The 24,199-nt window shown below is 37.2% G+C and overlaps 1 protein-coding gene across 3 annotated transcripts in view; it reads right to left on the reverse strand.

Annotated features, from left to right (window-relative positions):
- Positions 1 to 4,909: 4,909 nt before the first annotated feature.
- LOC134795648 (uncharacterized) overlaps positions 4,910 to 24,199 on the reverse strand; it is a 219,689-nt gene continuing 200,399 nt past the window's right edge. The window contains exons 1-3 of one of the 3 annotated variants that reach the window (XM_063767555.1): positions 15,029 to 15,180; positions 10,175 to 14,525; positions 4,910 to 6,396 (exon numbers count right to left, since the gene is read on the reverse strand). In XM_063767555.1, the coding sequence (XP_063623625.1) occupies positions 6,386 to 6,396; positions 10,175 to 14,525; positions 15,029 to 15,091 (4,425 nt within the window). In that variant the 5' untranslated portion in view covers positions 15,092 to 15,180 and the 3' untranslated portion in view covers positions 4,910 to 6,385. Of the gene's footprint in view, positions 6,397 to 8,308; positions 8,956 to 10,174; positions 14,526 to 15,028; positions 15,181 to 24,199 lie in introns of those variants that run through there. The other 2 variants (XM_063767553.1, XM_063767554.1) reach the window with 2 other exon arrangements.

Below are 24,199 nucleotides of genomic sequence, written 5' to 3' on the forward strand. Positions count from 1 at the left end.
CCTTCAAGCCTAAGCCTTTAAGAAAAACCGGAGGGAATCGCGTTCTATCGCCCTGCCGCTGGTGCATAGGTTATTAGGTACTTTTATAACCCTATCAGCTTCTCAGACCATTCGATCTATTAATGAACCGGTTTCTACTGAACTGAGACGGACTGTGATATGATTTGACCTTGACATTTGAAACAACAATATGTAATTTGAGAGCAGTAATGGTCAAATGGATAAAGCCCAGGGGATCAGTATCAGAGAAGAAGAATATCCAAATAATTGTATGACGGGGTTTTAATGAACACCCGTCTTAGTAAAAAGTATTAACTTTTGATAAATAGAGGAGAGGAGGGGGTAGAGGTAGAAGGACACGATATAGGGGGAGGTTTGTTCGTCTTAGGCCCACTTGCACCATTCCACTAACCCGGGGTTAACCGGTTAAACCTGGAGTTCCCATGGTTACCAGTACAAGTTGACACTAGGTTAACGGATTAACCGCTTAACCCCGGGTTAGTGGGTTGGTGCAAGTGGGCCTTAAAGAGGTACTTAAAAATAATGAAAAATCGTATTAGAGTGTGTGTAAATTTCGTGTTAACGATTTCTCCTTATCGTGATCCGAGTTATCGTGGTTCCACTGTATTAATTACTTTTATCTCTATTTTTCGATGACTTTCTCTTCTATTTCAGGCAAGTCACAAGTGCCCTACCTAAAATTTTATCGCTATCGTCGGATTAGCTTATCGTATATCGCTGTACAACGTAACTGCATAGTGCATGAAAGTGTAGGTAACGAGGTCTAAAGGTCAAGACTTTAGCGGGCCAAGGTCGATTGTAGAGGAAGTTTGGTTGGTAATAATGGACCTAATGTTGCGTATGACTTGATTTTATTCAAGAAACAGTTGGTCGTCCCTGACGAAAATAATGTAGTGGTCCCTTGTCACTGAAAGGTTAAGAACCACTGGCTTATATCAACTCTAGTAAATACCTTTTAGGAAGTCTTAACAATACCTATCCTAAAACCGTCTAATGTCCTAAAGTGTAATAACAAAACAACTGCAGTCTATATCAATCAATCAATCAATCAAGGTTGATTATGATTACTTACCTCACTCAAAAGTATTTATAGGTATTGAATAAAGATAAGTATATGACATAGTCAATGTCATATCATGAGTATTCATGAGTCATGAGTAGATTCGGACTTGAAGTAAAATAAAAATAACAACATCTACACTGACACTGGCTATCCAACAAGCACGAAGGATTCCGTACCATTATGCAAAAAACGGCAAAAAAATCACGTTTCTTGTATGGGAGCCCCAGTCAAATATTTATTTTATTCTGTTTTTAGTATTTGTTGATAGCAGCAATACATCATCTGTAAAAATTTCAACTGCTATCACGGTTCATGAGATACAGCCTGGTGACAGACAGACGGACAGATAGACAGACAGACAGACAAGTCTTAGTAATAGGGTTTTTACCCTTTGGGTACGGAATCCTAATTAGCCTTTATCTTATCAGCTGTACTAGTCACAAAATTAGTAAATAACCTATCTCACTCAAATACATGTTACAACATGAAATAAGTCTGACATCACTGTTATGTCTTGGAAAAATACTTTAAGGGGGGCGTGAAGCCAGGAAATTAGAAGGGAACAAAAGATACAGCGTGCCGCGCGAGACTTGCGACGGAAGATATGGCTATTCCGCGGGTTTTGACAACCTCAATAACTCTGAAAATATACTTCTGTTTAAAATTTCGCTCGTCAGATCCCTCAGCTATATCACTAGCTATTTTATACTAAAGTTATACCGCTGTAGTATGCATGGTAATAATATATGTGCAATAGAAATTGCATGAATATCAGACATATTTTCTCTCGAGCCAACTTTAACCTAGTAAGGTTTTTTGATGGAGTTTGCCCTTGCAAATATAATCTATTGTCCGTGTGAATTTTTTCATGGCATTTGCCTTTATTTTGTTTTTAGTATTTGTTGTTATAGCAGCAACAGACATACATCACCTGTGAAAATTTCAACTACATAAACATGTAACAATTCAATATAAAAACTACAATTTTGTGTTAGCCCACACAAAACAACAAAACAAAACACAATTTACAAAACTCTAGCCCCCTGAGGGTTTTAAAAAGGTTTCCCGTTCCTTTGTATTTTGACTCTTTATTTTGATAAATCAAAATTGCATTTGTCTTACCATGTTTTGATTTGTAGAATAAAGATAAAAAAAAAACCCACAAACAAACTTAAGAAGGATGTAAACAGAAAACATAAATTGACCGCTGACTTCCAAATTGATGCATATGATTTACCGGTCCGTCACATTCAAATCAAACAATTACCGAGTGACAGTCCAGGAAGACATATGAGTTATATATAGAAGGGGTCAGAGGATAGAGGAAGCGGTCAAGATTCATTTCCTTGGTCTGTGTCCATGACCTAAAAGAGTTGTTTTGTACTTTTTGTAGCAAATGTCGGCTTGTCTACTCGTTTACTATCACATAAAAAGAATTAGAAATTTTTTAGTGTGGATCAATGAAGGAGTATAGGCAAAGGCAGAAATGGATAAGCAGGCCAAGTTTTTATAATTATTACTCCTCTCTTGTGCTCTTTAAGTATTTTCTTTACCCTCATAGCAACTTTTGCTGCTGACTATTACAGTTTTTTGTATGACATATGGGGCAAACGAGGAGACAAATCGCCTGAAAGTAAGATTACATTAAAAGGAGTTAAAAAAATATCTTGTTACAGTTGTTTTTAGGGTTTCGTACCCAAAGGGTAAAAACGGGACCCTATTAGAAGACTCCACTGTCCGTCTGTCTGTCACCAGGCTGTATCTCATGAACCGTGATATCTAGACAGTTGAAATTTTCACAGATGCTGTATTTCTGTTACCGCTATAACAACAAATACTAAAAAGTACAGAACCCTCGGTGGGCGAGTCCTACTCGCACTTGTCCGATTTTTTTATATTAAGCACAACAGTCATGCAAGTTAGTAGCCACTAAACATTTTCAAGACAAACAGAATTTTTTTTTTTTAATATACCTACTAATCTCGTTAGAGTTTATTTTATGGTTATATGAGTTTAATATATCATTAACTTTCCATGTTTATTATACATTGCAAATCCATTGTTGTTTTGAAGCATTAGAAGATCAGTAAACATCAAGGAATCATTGAAAATGCATCTATTCAATAGTCCAGTTTATCAACCGGCGAACAAAAATATATTTCACAGGAAGATGAGTCAGTAATGGACAAAACTGATAAAGATTCAGTATCACACAGTCAACAGATTTATCTCGTGAAATTGATACGAAAATGGTACATACAGCGATTCTAGTAAAGCACGCACTACGAGATAAGCTTGCTTAGTAAAGCGCCCATCATAATTATATTCTAGAATTTTTATTGCAAATCATAAATAAATAAACCGTTACCTTTTTAAAATCACGGTCGAAGCAGGTCAACTCGAACAAAGTAGGCTGATGTTTTAAATGCTATGCAACAAACGCACGCTGATACAATAGAGTAACATTGGTAAAAACACTAAACACTAAAAATCCCACAACAACGAGGTATCACAAGCCCAAAAATATGAACTAATTCAAAAATAATCAACAATTCGTTTGCAAAATATTCACAACACGCTCGATTCTTACAAATCTTACTATATGACAGTTATTTTGGTGTTGCCATACCTGCAAAGAGGCAGGTTTGTGTTGCTATAAAAATAAATATTTGAATAAATTAATTTGCGGAACATTTATATATTAAATTACTGAGTTGTAACACTTAAAAAGGTTAATTTATCTATTGAATTTATAATTTATTGATTAATTTTATTATTAATTATCATAACAAGCATGGTTTTCGACATTTTATATGCATTTTATTGATTCATACCGTTAGCGCCATCTATTGGATTCTAAGAGGTTTAATTGGCAACCATATAAACATCAAAGATTGTGCTTTTTACAACAATGAAACTAATATCGGCGGCAATTAATAGGTGGCGCGCAAGCCAAAATTTTCATGTGATACTATCAATAGCTCCTAGATGGCGTGCTTATCATCTTGTAATTTCTTTAGGACCTAATTTGTTACTTTTTCTTATAACTTTTATTGTATATCTATCATGAACTATTGAATACTGCCAAATTAATACACATTCTTTAAATGTTTATTTTTCGTAAAGGACTTGTTGTTGTTGCTGTTCGTCCTAGAGCACCCCGGAGGTGCATAACTGCATACACAAGATCCTTCCGAGCCTTTCTACCTTGAACAACGTAAGGGTAGTATTCCAACTGTCCAATTTCTTTGTCCAATGTCAGTGCGTCTCACTCTCTCATTAAAGCAAAATTTGAGATGCAATACACATTGGACAAACAAATTGGACAGGTGGAATACCACCCAAACGGACTTGTTTCTTTTTATTATAAGTGTAGGTATTATTAAATTTATGATCCCTAGTTATGTAATGTGTTCCCTAATAAATATGTATAACATGAAAATTATCAATTCACTTATACCTATCTATAATTAGAAGAATAAAACGACGTTGGTTTGTGAAAATATATCAATCCATTATTACGATATGAGATTACTGAGTTAAGTAATATAATTATAGTTCTTGTGTCAGTACTCAGTATCTTATTGTTTATGAGTACGGTGAATACCTACTACTAACTAATTTCTAGAGATAGAGATTAACCTCCCGAGTCCCAGAGGCCCTTAAAAAGGCTTTATTCCAAAATGATTATTATTAACTTATATTAGTATTTAATATAAGTTAAAAATAATCATAATCATTTATAAGACTAAGTTCCAAATTCAAAAACAAAACTTAAGCTTCTGGGACTTAGGAGGATTGGAAAATCGGAATAAAACAACTCAATAATAAAACTGAAACTTTTATTCAACTTATAACTCTCTCATATAAATAACGCTCTTCTTAAAAATAACTGGAAGCCTCTACATACAAAGATAGATTAAAATGTCACTTAATAGGATAGATTACAGAAATAATTACAAAACATCGACATTATGGTATGTATTTAAAGAGACAAATATATAATAAATACTGTCAATGTCCATACTCCATACTAGTAGTATGTTACTCTTAATCCCATAGATGGCGTTGCTCAACCAGTCCAAGGTCTCAGAACGTTTTGATCCTCTATTAAATTGACTGAGTGCGTAAATTATTTAAATAAATGGCGTAATCGAAAATCAAAGTATGTAGGTACAATATAATAATAGTTATTTGTTTTACAAGGGGGCAAAGTTGTTGTTTAACCGCTCGTTCTAATATTGATACCCGAGCAAGCGAAAGATTCCAAAATTAAACTCGCTACGCTCGTGGTTCGAAAATGGAATCTTGAGCGTTGCGATGGTTTCAAAGCATGAGGGTTAAATAAAATTTCCCCCGAATGAAACACAAAATCTTTCACCACGCCAACCCGAAGAAAATATTAACTGTAAGATATCAAACAAAACAAACCAAATCAAATCCAAATTAATGTTATTAAATATTTATCATTCAAAATCATCATTTAAAAGTCAATTCAATCAGCAAACATAAGAAAACAACTCAAAATTTGCATATGATTACCTTGCCTCACATGTGAATAACATGCAACTTTGCTATCGGTTTTTGAACAATCAGGATAGCCTTTACCAGTAGGTGTGGTGAAATATATTGTATTAGACTAACACATCGTTAATGTGATAGTATTTTTTACGGAGACTAGAAGTATTTATTATTTATTTACCTCTAGTTATAATCATAACTGTTATACCGAAGTTCTAGTCGGACTGGTGGCGAGATCTCCGTACCTATTTATCACGAGAAATTTATGCAGTAACATTTAAACTAGAATAATTTAATTAATAATAAAATGTGGGGAAATCGTTTAAAAATGGCAGGTAAGTAGGTACCAATGCTTAGGGCATAAAGTCATAGTTACTTACGTAGGAATCAGTAGGTTACAGGTACATCTTCCATTTGAAAGGGACAATTCTCAAATAATTTTACGTTAGGTCAAAAAGGGTAGGTACAATAAATACAATAAAAAAAATCATTTCAAAATTAAGTGTATAACTTTAGCATCTTCAGACTGTCAAGTTACATCAAATACATCCATATAATACACATTTTTTCTTCTTTGCAATATAAGCAGCGATATCTCTTAATAGGTATTCGTAAATCTGTACAACATAAGCTTCAATACAATACAAAATGTTAAGGTAACAAACGATTAAAATTAAACTTTACATTTTGGTACGGAATCTCGTGTGTCTTACAAACTATATGTGCCAAAGGAGTCTATATTATCTTATACGTAAGCAGTTGGCAGAGTTCTCGCAGGCATCAGTTTTCACCTAGAAATAGACCATAAAGTTATAGAAAACTCGCTACTTTTAACGTCAACACTTACATCCCAGTTCGGATTATATCGTAGGCAAGCAGGTACCGTAAAACCAAGTAAAACACACACATTGGCCTTTGTACATAACTTTGCCCACCGCGTCAGAGTTCAGTACAAGCGAAATATCTTAAAAGTAGTGACAGATACACTTTCTGACGTATCTGTAAAAACTTTAAATTTATTTCGCTTTTACTGAATTGTGACGCGGTGGGCAAAGTTATGTTGAAAGGGCAATATTATAGTGTTTTACGGTATACAAAGTAACTATAATAAATACGACTGTTAATCTCCTGCCTCATCATTGATCTGGCTCTAAAGCTCTGAGGGCCTTCCGCGAAAATCGATAAATTTTGTTATCTGCCTCTCTTGCTCTTGCGTATTCGAGCGATACAGAGGCAGGGAATTTCGATTTACGTTTTTAGCGGTAGGGCCTCTGACATTCCTAAGTCGCGCTATCAATGACAATGAAGACATATTTACTCCTCTCCATATATGGGGAAATACCAGCCAGTCTTCATAGTTACTTGTCTCTGTCGTAGCCAACATTTTGAAATGGGAACCATTAGTTGTACGTTGTACTACGTTGTGATTGTGCACAAAATAAGTAGGTACCTTAATTTTATTGTGTTGTATCAGTTTAGACTGGGATTGAAGTTCTATTTTTCTTGACACCAGAAGTAAAGATTTAGGTACAGTCAGCTCAAAAATATCTGTACAAACTTCTTTCATTATGTAAATCAGATTTATCGTTGAACAGGTTGATACATCGTAAAAAAAATTCCTAAACGAAAGTGGCCAAGAGTCCCATCTTTTTGAATGTTATTATGTTATTTTTAGTGACGTGCGCTGATTATAGGAAAGTTAACCCTTTGAACGGCACGCCTATCGTCATAGTCACAGCGCGTCATCGTGAACCTCGTCAGAAATAGGGTTACCTACCAGACGTCAGGAATTTTCCGGACATGTTAGGAATTTTGGCCGTTTGTCATCAGGAATGCGGCCGGAATACAAAAATGTAATTTTAGTGAATTAACAGACTTTTTCTATTATGTAGGTACTTAATAAGGTACATTATTCAAATTTAGTTACATAAATCCAAAACAAATCAAATTTAAACAATGTATAAAGCATACATAGATATTGCTTACGGCAATATCACCCCGGCCCCCTCCCGTCGCCGATATGATCGTTAAAAAAATCGCAAATCTGGAATTTTGTCCGGAAATTCCAAATTTGGATGTCGGAATGCACGAAGGTCGGCGCGCGTCAGTTGACATTATTTGCGGTCAAAGGGTTAAGGGGCCCACTGATTAACAGTCCGCCGGACGGTATCGGCCTGTCAGTTAGAACAAAGTTTAGAAAGTTCCGAACAACTGACAGGCCGATACCGTCCGGCGGACTGTTAATCAGTGGGCCTCTTTAAACTAGAATTGCTTTTATTCTCCGTTTGCTGAACTCTTGACCACTGTCGATCAATTTAAATAATTACATAAATTACATTTACCTCAAAAATCCATGCAAAATACATGCTCTAAAACACTAAAAGCCAAAATCGATATTAAAACTAACCTAGTTTTGATTAAGGATTTATCTTGATATTAGGCAGTTAAGTAAAACTATAATTAACACATAGAATTCACTGATACATTCATTAATAATAAGTAAAAGACATCACAGCTAAAATACTAAGTAGCTATAGCTAGAAGAAATAACATAGGTGAACTGAACCAAATAATATATTATGTTATGTTTGATGAATAAATAATGTTTAAAAATTAAAAAGAAAATCACGCAATTCGATTCTTGATTCTATTTGATTTTGTAATTAAAATGATTATAGTATCATCATTTTTTTTGTTACTTATATGTAAATTGATGTATTAAATGAATAAAATATTTTGCTTAGCGTTATATTATATTTTAAAGCATTGGTTGGTTAAATGCGTCTAATGATTTTCTATAATATTTGCGTGATGTTCGTATTCATAATTATTGTGTTGTTTTTTGATTACAGCTCTATATCTTAATCTAAAGCATTTCATAACTGTTAGATATATGTTTCGGGGATATTGCAAAATAGCTTTTAAAGTAGCCAACGTATATTTTTTTACAAACATTTCTGACCGCAGCTGCACTACTGGTATACTGAACGCGTCGGTGTTATTGTCAATTTCCATAGCAAAATGAACAGTTGTGCAGCTATCGTTGGAAATTGAATGTCACCTTTATCGTGAACCTTATCGGTTGATATTAGTATGTAGCCGCGCGCGTCAATTGACGTCTTTGGCGGTCAAAAGGTTAAAATGTCTTAAAAGGCCTGGTTAAAAGGGTTAAAAGGTTTACAGTATCCCCCAACACTAAATAATTAGCATAGCGATGATAGTGACGACGGCGAGCAGCAAGCCCAGCAGCGTCAGCCAGTCCAGCTCGGCCAGGTGCTGGGATATCATCAGCGTGTAGGTACAAGCTAACATCAAAGTGCCATCGTGCCAATCGCGCTTCTGCGCGTCGCCTGCCAAAACAGAGGGGCTTAGAAAAATCAAAATTGGTGCGGGATAGGGCTTAACACCCCACACTAGCGTCTTTTAGCGTCGGCGTCTATGGAAAATGGCGTCGCTGGGCAGTTGCGCCAACGTTGCGAAAAGGCTCTAGAGCAGCAGCCATAGAGTTAACTAGGGGCATATTTTCACTTAAAAGTGTAGGTATTTATCATTTACTTTTTTTCAAAAATCCATCAACTTTTGGGTTATTTCTACTCAGAATCAAAAGGACTATCGATTTAAAAGTAAAAAATGTGTCCCAAAAAAATTACAGTTTTGTAAGGCATTTTCAAATAAGTACATTTTGTATGGACCGTTACAAAACTGACACCCAAAATTTGTATGAAAAACTGAGGACACTTTTTTTCTTGGTCTCATTCAATGGTACTCGTGAATTCAATGGTACTCGTGATTCTGAGTCTTAATAACCCAAAAGTTGATGGTTTTTCGAAAAAAAGTAAATGGTACCATTTTTTCTGAAAACCCCCGTAGACGTCGGCGCTTGGGAGACGCTAGTGTGGGGTCTCTCTTTGTATATAGGTACAGCGCGTTTTGTTAACGCGACTCGACGCACGGTTCATCCTCAACTGCGCATCATACGGCGTATCGATACAAATGCGCGTCGACGGTGCGTTAAAAAAACGCGGTGTGCATTCACGTATAGGACCATACTTTTGCAAGAACCAATACTTTTGACTTTGACTTTAAGCAAACCCAATGTTTTAGGTGTTGGGATACTTTTTGATACTTATAGATAAATGTATGTCACACTCGATGAACCGTAAAACACTCAATTACTTAATTAGGTATATTATAGTCCAAAAACTCTCAACTATGGTGCAAAATTAATTTGAGAAACTTTAGTTTTAGTTTAGGTGGGACTATTATTTGAATGTAGTTCTATGGCTAAATATTTGTTTAAATGGAATAAAAACCCAGACAAAACCGAATAGAGCATTGGTACCTAATCATACTTAATTACGACTTGAACTTCCGTTATTTCATTGTAGTGGTTGGTTTAGTTTAGTGTGACCTACACGCTTATCATCAAAATATCATGCCTAATTTATTTAGCGGTTTTGTTATTCCGCTGGTATGATTGGTGCTTGCGAAAGTTACATCTAATGTGAGACACAAAAAGCGATGGTTAAAATGAAAACCAAACACCATGCATGATAATGGGCCACATACCTCGTGATTCGCTTTGTGAATTGTTTTGCCTCTTTGCTCGCCACGGTACTACGTTAGTTGGCAGGTCTTGGCTTGCTGGCTCGTCTATCCGATCTACGGACAACCGCCCTAGTTGCTGATTCATAGTCTGAACTAGTTTTGGTGAGCTTAGCTCATCTCTCACTTTCTCAGGTTCTTTCTGGTCAACACTATGCAGTTTTAGATTGCCATCTAAATTGAATATTGTCGCCAACTCTTCGGATGAATTGTATTCAGCAGAATCGGCGGCATCTTTCTTTACTTCTAAATCGTCTTCGTAAATTGATAAATTAACAGATGCTCTATTAGGTATTGGTTTTGGCACTTCTTGAGTCACTTGGCTCAATTGCTTACTAGCCTCAGTTATACCCGTTACTTTAGGTTTATTGCTATCGTCATCTTTTGGTAATTTAGGAACAAATAACTTGTCATTAACTTGCGATATTCCAGCAATCAAATCAGAAATGCCGTCTTTCAATTCCTTGAAGGCATTTATTTCATTTATTTCTTGTAATTTTTCATCTGAATTCAAGAAAGGATTGGTCGATCTCATTTTATGTGGAGATAATTTTCGCTCATTATTATAATCAAAATCGTTCTGATTCTTTAATTCAACTTTAATAGAGTCATTCTGCACTGTTAATGGAAACACATCTGGTACCAGCTTTTTCTCTGGAGTCATAACTGTGGTTTCTTGGGCTTTTATTGGCTCTTCGGTTTTATCGATATAACTCGAAAGTCTTAAACTTTCGTCATCAAAATTCAACTCTTTCTCATGGCTATGCTTAAGCTGATCTTCTACTCTGTGTAACTGATCTGATATTGCAAGAAGGCTGTCTTCAGTTTTTTGGCCTTTAGTTTGGTCGGTATCAGACTTCACAAGCCTGTTAGTGGGTTCACTCACAACCTCAGAGTGTACGTTGACTAATTTTATTTCTGGTTGAGAATTATCATAAGAGTCACTGGTTAGGCCGTTCAAGAAATGTGACCTACTGTCTGATATCCTGGTATTTATATCTGGCCTTTTCTCCGTGTTATTATTTCTATTTTTATCTAGTTCAGCTAAAGCTACACCTAACTTATTACTAGTGTCCATTGCTTCTTGAGCGAGCATAGTGAGGACCTGCTGAAATTCGTCTTTAGACGACCGCTTAGAAGCTTGTGGTGATCGATTTGATGGGGATGAACTTTTGGACTTATCACAAGATGCAGGTTTGGGAAGGTATTTATCGTCACTATGAATGCATGAATCGTCTTTTGCGAAATGATGATTTTGCGAGTGCGAGTTATTGACGAAGAGACCAACAGTATTATGCCTTTGCTTTACCTTATTTCGAGGATAGTGCTCTGGCTCGTTGTCGTTGTTTTCGAAAGTGTCCCGCAAGCGCCTCATGACATCACTGTTGCTATGAGTTTTTTGCAACGTTGCCACTTTGCTCATATTAAGAGCGTCGTCGATTTCTTTTTGAATCATAGTAAAAATGTTAGCTGAAAGAGACCTAACTGCTCGTTTCTTTTTAAGATTAGCTGCAGATTCTTTAGTGTAAGGATACTCGTTGTAACTGTGATTGTTATTTATGTGACCATAATCCTCTCCGTTAAACAACGATGAATGTCTAGCATCTTTCCTTAAACTTCTGTATGCTAAATCATCTGACACAAGATCCGGTGATCTCCTAGGAATAAATCGCGAGCGTCCCTTACTTTCAGGTGTCGCGTGTAGATAGTCACTTTGAGGAGCAGGAGACACTGGTCCTAGAGGAATACCAAAAGGTGGTTGGGGTTCAAGGGTTTTCAAACGGTTGTTAGTTTGTTTTATATTTCTGTAAACAACATCGTCATGGACAATATCTGGTTCGTCCCGCCCCGAATATCTTTCGTCATCTGAAGCATAAGGTACGTACACCGGTGAAGCAAGCATGTAACTGATCTGTGCTTGTGCATCCTTCAAATTTGGTTTTTCTTTTGAGAAAGAATTCATTCTACGGAATGCCATATCGTCTTGTAATTTATCGGGCAGTGTTGATCTCCTTGATATCCGCCGAAGCGGCGTTGATGGTTGACTTCTCAACTGAACCTCGTCATCGTTTCCATTCCAATCATTGAAGTGATCATTGTATTTCGGAGTCATTGACTCTCGTCTTTCAGCCCTGTCTAGCAGGTCTTCGTCTCCTAATCCTAAGCTATTGTAAATTGCCTCAAGTTCGTTGAGAGCGTCATCGAGGTTCGTTGATTTGCGACGTTCTGAGCTCTTATCCTCGTCTGAAGGTATTTGATAGCTGTTAGTCACAAAGGTGTCCGATTTATGACGAACGTGTGTTTTAGAGGTCGGGGAAGTGACCGCTTTAGGCGGTTCAACGGTGACCGACCTCTTATACTCGGTCGTTGCTTTCCACATTTTGGAACCATCTATAACATCTCGTGACTGATCAACGCTTGTTGCCCTATTCTTATTTTGCATGTCAATATTCTCTGTACGACTCGGTATACTATTACTTCCCTCTGAATAATGGTGCATTCTAGGTGTATTCCTGACATGCTCACTGTTGCTTCTAGAGTTGGCATAGATGTTCTGTTGTTTTTTCTGCCTTTCGGCATCGTCTAATTTCTTCCAAAATTCAGAAGCGTTTCTCGGTCTACGATAAACACTCTCAGCGACATTAACTGATGTTTGTGAATCACTAAGGTATTGATTTTCGTAGCCGTTTTGACTAGTTTTTATGCTTATAGGTCTACGAGATCTGGGACTGTGGTCAGCATAGTAGAGGAAATCATTTCTGGATTGGACTGGTTCGGGTTTAATTACATTGGGTTGTTCGATTTTATTTCTCCATGGTGGTGTAAAGGCGTAAATTCCATAGTGATTAGGTTCCGCGGAAACTGATGCTGGCCTTCTGGGCTGCTCAGTTTTCTGATACAGATGTTGTAAGTATTCGTTGTTTTGTATAGCAAGGTGATCTTCAGAGTTCGATATCGGTCGACGTAGTCCATTAGGCCCATGATTAATTGTCCTCTCTTGACTCCGTCTCATTACTCGTTCGAAGTCGTTGTTAGGTACGCCGTGCGTAATGTTTTGGTTGCTGCCCATCCTATCGGATACTACTGAATTGTTTTCATAGTACATCGATATAGGGGTTGCGACTTTTCTATGCATATCTCGAGGAGGTGGCACTGGTGGGGCTCGTTCCTCTCTTTTAATATTTGTAACATTTCCTAGAGGAAACTTGACGTACAAGACTTTATCTGCTTTTTCATCAGGGCGTGGCACAGATTTTTCCTTGTTATTGTTAGCGTAAAGCGGTTCTTTGACAAAGTTACCTTGAAACGGTATGGAATAGTTAATATGTTCGTTGTTAATTTTGGCATTAAAATTAATAGATGAAGGGTAACTTTGAGTTGATGGAAATGAAGATATCGACTCGGATTTGATTGGTCGGCGGGTTAAATCGTTGCCAAGTTCAGGTTTTTGTTGATTCTGTTCTCGTTTGCAAGTGCCGTAGCCACTGCTTTGGCTTGTGGGGGTTCGTGTAAGCATTTCCACTTCAGCTTTAGTATATCCCTGCTGCAGTAGTTCAGCTTCCTTGTTGAGCTGGTTCTCTTCGTCTCTCGAGAGTCTTTTGATGTAGCGTTCGTTTCGAGCGCTTCGTGACCTCTTACTCAGCGAACTGTCACGAGAACGCATCAATGAGTCGTCGCTCCTGAATCGGACCATTGAAGATGAATTCGACGACTTCAAGGATTCTTCGTCGCTGCTCGATTCCCCTCTCATGCTGTTCCGCAACGCTTCAACTCGGGCTTTTAGACGGCCTTTCCTCGTCTTTCTCATCGTAGGTTCTAGACTGACTCTTCCGGACCTGGTAGAAACGTCATCCCTTAAGCTCAGCGACTCCTTTGACGCTTGAACTTCTCTGGTTTTAGGCCTGTAGTTTATAAAGCCAGCGGATGGGTCGGAAAGCACTCCATCGTCAGTGAAATCACGACCGCTAGGTTTAGCTAAGCTCTGGGCCCGCCTGGTTTCCCTTATAACTATATGGTCGAAGTTGTTGACTGCAGGTGTCCTTTTCTTCTTTTTATTAGATTTCTTCTTAGACGTGGAGCGTAAACTGCCGCCCTCTTCGCTTTCTGATGAAGATCCGCTTTCCTCATCCTTCTTTTTTCGCCTAAAGAGCTTCCCGATGGACCACTTCTTGTCTTTCTTGCGTTCTGGGTCAGGCGGTTGCGGAGCTCTGATGACTTGGTTCTGTGGGGCGCCATGGTCGCCGTTGTAGGGGCGGTAGGCCGCCGTGGAAGCCCCCGAGATGTCTCGGTGCGGCACCGGAGGTGAGTTGACTGCCTAAAAACAAAAAGCAAACGATAAATAAAATGGAATAAAATGAAATAGGTATCTAAAAAGTTAGGTTAAATAAATGTTCAACAAATTCATGGCGATAAAATTGTCTTATGGAAATAACACATAATTTACATAACCAACGACAGTTGTTACGAACTACGAACGAAAAACTCGCCTTGCTGTCTAGAAGATAAATTAGTCAAGGGCAATGTGTTGGCTGCTATTCAATTTTAAGAATTTTATGAATAGTTTCTTTGTTTCTGACGCGGCGTAAATGGAATTTAATAATTATGATTTATGCATACTTCCTAAAATGCGATATCATTAGTGTATCGGTAGATATCTGAGGTTAAAAGTTCAAAGTCAGATTCAGATCCATTTGTTTACGTCTCTTTGGCAGCCAACTAATAAAATGGGCACGGTGACTGACCAGTTAACATAAATCAAGATTTTTGTTTAGTTTTAGGTACATGTAGTTAGACTTATAATGTTACCAAAGAACTCACAGGCAGGAATGATCTGAAAAAGTTGTTATTCGGTCGTTCTGCTACTTCAATCATGGCCACCATAATTCGCACATAACACTGTATTCAAAATTAATGCATTCCCAACCCCCACATTAAAAAACTTTAAATCAAGAATCAAAATCACGTTTAATACACAATTTTATTTTACCATTATCTTAAATCAAATTGGCGACACATAGGTATCAATCCGCTGTTAAATTTAACACTATCACGTCACATTTAACACACTGATTAACCTCAGTAGGTTCGATAACTAGTCCCTATTCCAAAATACTACACTCTATTTGTTAGAAAAACAAACGCGTAAGTATTTTTAGACATTTTCCGCGCGCCGCGTGCGCGTGCGTCTCGGTCCGCTCGGCCCGTCGACTCGTGAAATCTCGACATTATTTCAGTCTCACATTCTGTACACAACTTATACCAGAATAAAACAACCTTTATATCTATGGAATAGGGGTTATAATGCGTAAATCGGTGGATTAAGGTGCGTGAAATCCATGTTATCCTATATTCCGTAGCTATAATAACACAGACGGCTCCATTGGGCATCGGCTCCACAATCTTAATTATTTATAAACTCACGAGCGGTTATTTATTTTTATTTTGTATGCAATTCTCAGTTGGGAACGCATGGAATCCACAGCTGAACTAATTTATAGATGTTGGTAATGTTTGGTGAAATAAGAGGGTGATTTATTCAGTGTGTTTAGTTTTTAATAGATAAGTAAATCGTAAACGAGGTTTTATGTGCATTGACAGATGAATGAAGAGTAAGTAGCTGTTTGTCCATTGGTGACAGGACTTGGCAGCTTGACTTGAGTCAGTAATTAGGGAACATTGACATTTTATTATTACTTTGTTATTTATATCCCGTTTATTTTTGTTTCGACAGTAACAAATTCAATATAAAGATAACTAAGTAGAGTCTGTTCGGAAAGAGAAGAGTCGTGGAATGTATTGGGCCCCATACATTCCACGACTCTTCTCTTTCCGCACAGACTGTACATTATGAGCAGTGATCGTACATTTTCCAGCATTTTTGGTGCAGCAGAGTGGTGTTAACGGAATTGGTATAGATAATTTCAACTGAAATGGTAAATTAAGGTTAATATTAACTTAGTTAACGCTAATTAATCATTAGGGTTGAAATGATTTATACCAATTCCGTTAACACCACTCCGCTGCACCAAATCGATACGCGTGGTGTTAACGGAATTGGTATAGATAATTTCAACTGAAATGGTAAATTAAGGGTAATATCAACGTAATAAACGCTAATTAATCATTAGGGTTGAAATTATTTATACCAATTCCGTTAACAACACTTCGTGCACCAAAAACGCTGGAAAATGTACGATCACTGATTATGAGACATTCCAAATTTTAGGAACAACGTTAACCTGTGCATTTAATTAATTATCTATAGAATCTGCGACATGGTTTTCGGCGGATTATGTTCACAACTGTAGATCTTATTTACCTATAGGTACAAACGGATCAAAACAGGACGTTCCAACTGCAAGTTTTTAACCCATCCATGCTGGATTGCAGTCTATCTTATTTAGGACTTAATAACGTTTCATTTTTTTTTCTCTAGGACGGTGGTGAACAAGCATACAGCTCATCTGATAGCAGTTCCAGTTACTGTAGCCTATAGATTTAAAACTCCAGGGGTTTTAATGCGCGTTTTCACCCTATACATACTCGTAAAACTTCTAAGCTCCATTCTTCAGCCCCATCTTTAAATCAATGTATTGTCGTAAAATAAATGTATTTTCTTCCCCACTCTAATCTCCTAATGAATCGTTAGTATCTCCCTCTAACTATAACAGCTAATGTGCCACTTCGGGTAATGGCGATGCACGTTAATGCGAGAAAGCTTTTACAGGAGCACTGCATTTGCCGGCTGTATCGGACAGATCACTCGCGCTAGATGGCAAATATACAAATAAATAAATATATATTATGGGACAATCTTACACAAATCGATAGGTCACCCACACCCACCCACAGTAGGTACAGTCAGCAGCAGAAGTTGCTACGCGGGCGAGGTGTTCAAAATGATCTTGACGCGACTTTATTGTTAAGAGAATAAGAGCGTATCAAGGTAATTTTGAACACCTCGCCCGTTTAGCAACTTCTGCTGCTGACTGTACCTAAGCTCAATAAGGTTTATGCTGTGTACTTAATACATAGAAAAGATCCATAACATAACTCATAAATAGAAAATAGGTAAATTAATCCTCCTATAAAAATAGATAGTTATTATAATATTTTCCAAACACGATGGGTGTCATCTCCGTACAATTTATAACCTTTAAAACGCCAAATCTCGCAAAATTGTACTGGGATCTGTCTTGTACCCTTCCTGTTTGTAAAATACTATAATTTAGCATAGGTATTCATTTCTCCACTGTCTAAAGGTTGTCTGGAAGAGATCGCTCTTTGGCGGTTGTTCCTTTATTTATATAATTCATATTTAGGTTGTGCAATAAAGAAATAAGTAGTATTGTAGGTAGGTTGTCGGTTTTTAACAAGAAAATCGGTTTTAGGATATTCATCAAAATTTATTCATTTACTACTTAAGTTCAGTTATTTTTTGAAGTACTCAATCCTATGAAGCGGGTCTGTAGGTAGTCTATGATCGAAGGTCAATCTTCCCTTGACGTATCAAGGAAATGCTCTAGACATTTTCTAAGCCAATCTAAGAATTCTCGTATAAAGTGCATTTCGAATTTCGTTTCCATCTTAGAAAATTCAGATCGAAAACACGATTCCTGGTTTCGAGTACGCATTGCATCACGTCACGTTCAATATCGCTATTTATTTGATAGTGAATTGGACAAAAAAGCTTACGGACCACCTGATGGTAAGCGGTTATCATAGCTAATGGACACTGGTGTTAAATGCGCGTTGCAGATTGTGGTTGTATAAAATATATAGACTCCTTTTTTTTGCTTGTTTCCGTATAATATTAATAAATACATACCATAAACAAGCGTTACTTATAAGAAAGTTTTTGCTTCAATAAAATACTAAACCAAAATACATACCTCCAGTTTTCATAAGACACGAACAAGTTGGGGAACGATTCAAAAGTTTCAGGCTTTAAACTAGTGCTTTTCAGCTGCTTTCCCGCTGTTAGGAAACCCTGCCAGTACCTAAAGGCATAATGGCGCAAAACTGCATTCATAAAAGTGAAACAAGAGTAAATTCCGGGAGTAGCGACGTGACGAAATCGCGGAGTTAGCCACGCCTGCTGCTGTTGACATCCGAACGTCACCTTTATGAAGCTCTCATCGTACCACCAATATTAATAGATAATCATATCAATCGAATGAAACCATTAGCTTCTCCAACACACTGTAGCCCTTAAGCTAAGTACATTAGATGTCCGTCCCTACAGACTCGAGAAAACGGAGTATCAAAGGCTATTCCGAATATAACTCGAGATGAGTCAAGTGCACGTGTCGATTTTGAAACTATTTTAGGGTTCCTTTGTACAGGCGAACCTATTTGTAAGTCTACTGAAATAAATACCGATAAATTAGTCCGAGAGATGTCTAGTTATTATTAGGCGTGTGTAGGTGAAGTAACAATGTAGTTTTGCCATTAATAATAGAATTTATATACTTAGTTATGACAGCTATACTTTTACAGCTGAAAAAAAAATCGGCTACTATAATACCAACAATTGACGCATTGCCTGATACACGACTTTTAGTGGTAAGGGGTCATCCATTAATTACGTCACACGAATTTCTAGGTTTTTTGACCCCTCCCCCCCCCCCCTTGTCACATTTGGTCACATTTGGCAAACCCCTCCCCCCTAGTGTGACGTCACATTTTTTCTACGAAATCGCCAAATCGAATTAAGTAAGTACCTAAGTATTATTAATATTTTATCAAAATATTTTTGACGATATAAATATTAGTAATTTTATAACCCAAAACTGCTTAGGAAAGAAAATTATAAGAATAAAAACGATTATCGTTTTAAAAACTTGTTATTTAAATGTACAGCGAATGAAATAATTAAAAAAAAAAACTCGGTTACTGATGAAGTTAAAGTGACGTCACAAAGTTTGTGTCTCCCCCCTCCCCCATGTCACAATATGTCACATTTTCTTGACCCCCTCCCACCCCCTAAACGTGTGACGTAATTAATGGATGACCCCTAACTGCACTCCAAAATCCAGATAAATAAATTAAACACTGGGACTAAATGATTTTTTCACTTTGAGTGCAAAATTTAGGTACTTTGCTCTTTAGCTAAGATTGTGGTATTTAGGTATTTAGCCATTAGGTTAAATTCTAACTAAAATTAAAGTGGTAAAAGGATAATATTATATTAATAAATGTGTACCTACCTACCAAAAGCGCGCGCCTAGAATAGATTCATTTTTAACATCAACAACGTCATTTTAGTCACCCAAATTAAAACTTAAATACCAAAATAACAGTCACCAATATTTACAGTTTTAAATCGAGTATTCCGTGCCAGATAATAGTTAGTCAGATTTTCTTGAACCGCGAGGACTCTTGGCGTGGGGCCAATTCAGCTATTAGTAATGTGTCGACGCAATACAGTAAGTAATTACTGGGTTTTAGTGTAATCTTTCCTTGTTAAAGTGGAAACACTGATGGATAACTTCTTATAATGTTACGAACCAGAGAGAAAAGTATATTTTTAAACTTTACATTGTATAATAAAATTAATAAATCTTAGCAAGCAAGGTGTAAAGTGTCATTCTATGGAACTTGCTAACTATGTAAACAAAAGTCACTAGTAATTTGACATTCAGAGACAATTTTAATATGGCGGTTTGTTTACATAGTTAGCAAGTTCCATAGAATGACACTTTACACTAAGATTTATACCAAATTACTATAACATATTTTTAGATTTGATGTTGCTGAAATGACAGTAACTCGTAAAAAAATAGCGCTACGCTCGTAGCGCTACACCTTGTAGCCACAATGTATCAGCGTCATCCGTAGAGGATTGTAAACAAAATCATTTATACAAAAAAAAAACTAAATCTAAAAAATAAAAAACTTAAATGTAATCATGGTATAACTAGTTCTGGATGCGTATTCTGATTGTAATTACAGGGTATGAATTTGATCTGGGTTTGATATGGATATGATCTGTGAATAGTGAGATTGCGTCAACCAGAAACGTCACTATTGACACTGGCAGATCATATTCATAGCAAATCCAGATCAAATTCATAACCCGCTATTAAAATCAGAATACGCCTCGTGATCTCCATTTTGTGGTCACTTGTTATCGTCCCGTGCGGATATGATATATGATGGTCGTTCTTGTCTACGTGACAGCGTGATAAAACGGTGTCCGTCACTTTCTATCCCACGGTGTTAAAAAGTGACAGTTATTTAATGTGGATAAAGATGGATAAAGCTATCCATAATACGCCGGCAGGATAGTCAGTTTGCCCGTTTTGAATAAAACAGGCGGCGATTGGCCCGTCGATTTTCCTGATCGCCTCATATAACATATTCAATTCCCCGTCGCTAACTGTAAAAATGACCCGTATATTGCTCTCAACGATTATACGGAACCTAGTCCACTTTTTAACCTTCTGTGCCACTTAAAAGTTGGTACTAACGACGGGAGATACGGCCGAGTGGCAGGGTTCACGACTAATATACTCGGCTCGTTTTTCATCTATTTTCATCCGTGATTGAACGCCGTACCAGAGCAAATGTAAAAAGAGTAGTTAATCTTCTAACAAAGCTTCGTGTGCGCAGGTGTAAAAAGCAAGTGACGATCATCACGAGGCAGCTGTCCGAATCGCGGCGAAAAACAAAAAGCAATAAACGAATAAATAGTCGAGATGTGCGGTAAGAGAAGAGTCGTAGAATATATGGGGCTCAATATAAGGACGACTCTTCTCTTTCCGAAAAGACTCTACAAGATAGTTTTCTTTGTGGGTAAAATGTTCTCACCGGCAATCAACGGGCCGTCAGTCGGACATCTGCCCTTGTTAGAAACGAGCAGACGATGCGAGATAGATTACTAGCTCACATTTATAGACGGGTCTATCGCGAATTTAATTTATTACCTTCATTTACCGACGTTTCGACACAGGCTTCACTCGGTGGAGTTAGCCGCAGCGCGAAAGTTTTTACAGTAGATTACTGACATTTCCCCTACACTCTGCCAGTATTCTTTAATGAGATGTGGATGCTGTGGTGTGATTTATATTTATGTGCCGTGATAGCGTTGTTTATTGGGTGAAGGGAGTTCAGGTTAACTGCTTATGAATATGATTTAAGGACTTGAGAACAATGATTGGCTATTAACAGGTGCAGACTATTATGCTAGACCGGGCCGTGCCCGGGCCGACGCATCCCACATGTCATCATTCTATGACGGCTGATCGGTGATCACGTGGTGCATTCCATAGAAAACGAAGCTCCAGAAGCTCCGGCTCGGCCCCGGGCCGGTCTAGCGTGAGTCAACTTTTACTTATAAGGGCCCAACACCAACTTTTGAGCGTCGGTGTTTAGTCAGGGCTATGGAAAATGGCGTCGTTGTGCAGTTGCGCCATTGACTGAGCGCCGACGCTCGGGAGACGCTATAGTGGGGTGGGGATCCCTTTGTTTCCCATAAACTTATTGTTTCGAATTTCGATAGTCAGAAATTGATATCCATATAATTTATGGACATATACATCAATAGTCATAATTTTTGTTAAGTATAACGTTTCATAGTTCTAATGTTAAACATCTATAATAGTAAACGCTATAATCACAAAAGTTATAAAATTGTTGAGTATAACATTCAAAGGTATATCAATAATTTATATTCAGAAATATTTTAAGGCATATTTTTTATCGGACTAATGGTCGTTAATCGTATCGTTTTAATGTCATCTCTTTGTTTCCCATAAACTTACTGTTTCGAATTTCGATAGTCATAAAATGATATCCTCTAATATTCTAATATTTAGGATATTAGAGGATATAATATTAAACATTATGACTTTCAATAATTATGTCAAACAAAGGGCCATTTTTAATGACATCCTTCATATAAAGAAAAATGAAAGCTGTTTCCTCAGGTAGGTTCGTTAGTTACCTTGTGTCCCTCAGAGCGGAAATAGGAGCCCCGCGAAGCGGGGCTCCGTCGACTCATTGGCGGGACGAAATGACTTAATAAGCTACATGAAAAATAAGAAATGGCGGGAAATCAGTAAACCAAACAATAAAACATCGGATTCCTCAGGTAGGTTCGTTAGTTACCTTGTGTCCCTCAGAGCGGAAATAGGAGCCCCGCGAAGCGGGGCTCCGTCGACTCGTTGGCGGGATGAAATGGCTTAATAAACTACATGAAAAATAAGAAATGGAGGGGAAATCAGTAAGCCAAATTTAAAAAAATCCCCAGGTACGTAGACAAGCATGCAATTTGTTTTGTTTAATTTTATAACTATTGACAATATGACTAATAAAAATTGTGATGGAAAACGTTATGGTCTAAAAAAAATCGGAACTTAAAATTTAGAGAATGCAATAGAGCCCCTACTTATCATTATAACCTGCAATAAAAGACCTTATAACGATTATTGTAACCAAGTTTATTGCCTTCAATATTATGTAATGGTATACCTTCTGGACTTTGAATATTATGAGTAACAAATTTTATGACTAACAATAATAGTGACCTGCAAAAATCGGAACTGCAATTTATATTGTTAAAATTTATGACTATTGACAATATGACTAATAAAAATTATGATGGAAAACGTTATGGATTGAATAAATCGGAACAAAAAAATTATGGGAACCAATAGAGACCCAGTGGGGTGGCCCTTAAGGTACATTTCATCTCCGATTCTGGGACCTAAAAGAGATCAAGATGAAAGTTGGAGGCGTAGGAGATGGACTGCGATCGAGTTTACGCAATCGCTAACGTAAACGTAAAGTGTCAACTCATGGTATGGCCACTGAAGTAAGATTTCAAATGTGCCAGCCGAAATTAAATTTCATTCCGTCGACTTTATTACCCAACTCCTGATACTTCGCGACATCCGCGAAACGTACTTCATCATAATGGCCGATAAAATACTTAAACGGTTATTTCATTCACGAGCTAACTTCTAAAGTACCTAAATTACTGTTATGAGTAAATATATTTTCGTTTTATTGCGAGCGAGCTCGAATATAATTAAAGCCTGATGACCAGGAATATATGATCGCGCGCCATGTTGCGGAATTTCACTTGAACTAATTTTTCCATACTATACTGAACTGCCACGCTATACATGAGAATAACAGCGCCCTCTTGACAATGATCATACTGATCATTACTGTTCAGGCTTTAAAAAAATCAGCCAAGTGCGAGTTGGACTCGCGCACGAAGGGTTCCATCCCATTACGTAAATAACTGCAAAAAAATTACGTTTGTTGTAGCGCCAACAGAAATACATCATCTGTGAAAATTTCAACTGCCTAGCATCACGGTTCATGAGGTACAGCCTGGTGACAAACAGACAGACTGACAGCGGAATCTTAGTAATAGGCTCCCGTTTTTACAATTAAAAAAAAAAATTAGATGCGTAAAATAGGGCGATACAGAATCATTTAAACTAACGTCCGAAAACGGGAGTCTTCCATTTTAATGTTAAAAAAAAATAGTTGATAAGTTAATCGCATAAATATATAGTTTGATAAGGCCTTCGTGCCTATCTCTTTAATACACATAATGAACTACTTTGTGATTTGAGCAAAATTAAGAATTGTTGATGCTCCCTCTAATAGCAAGACTTAATTTTTTTTATGTATTATTTATTTATTCATACATTATTGCACAATTAGGGAATTATTATAAATCTAATCCTAAATTAGCCTGGGGCATTGTTCCCAGGACTTAAGAATTGTTGTACCTGTTTACAGTAAACAACGACCCGAAGTGACCTTAATTATGTCTAACTAATTATCATCATCATCATCATCATCATCATCATATAAGCCAGAGGACGTCCACTGCTGGACATAGGCCTCCCCCAAAGAGTGCCACAATGACCGGTCTTACGCCTCAAACTTTAACTGCTGTGTTTGTGTAGTAAACATCAGTAACTATTATGAAAACGAAATTCCTACCACACACACACACACACACAC

Source organism: Cydia splendana, chromosome 12, assembly GCF_910591565.1.
Source record: "Cydia splendana chromosome 12, ilCydSple1.2, whole genome shotgun sequence".
NCBI classification, from domain to species: Eukaryota; Metazoa; Arthropoda; class Insecta; order Lepidoptera; family Tortricidae; genus Cydia; species Cydia splendana.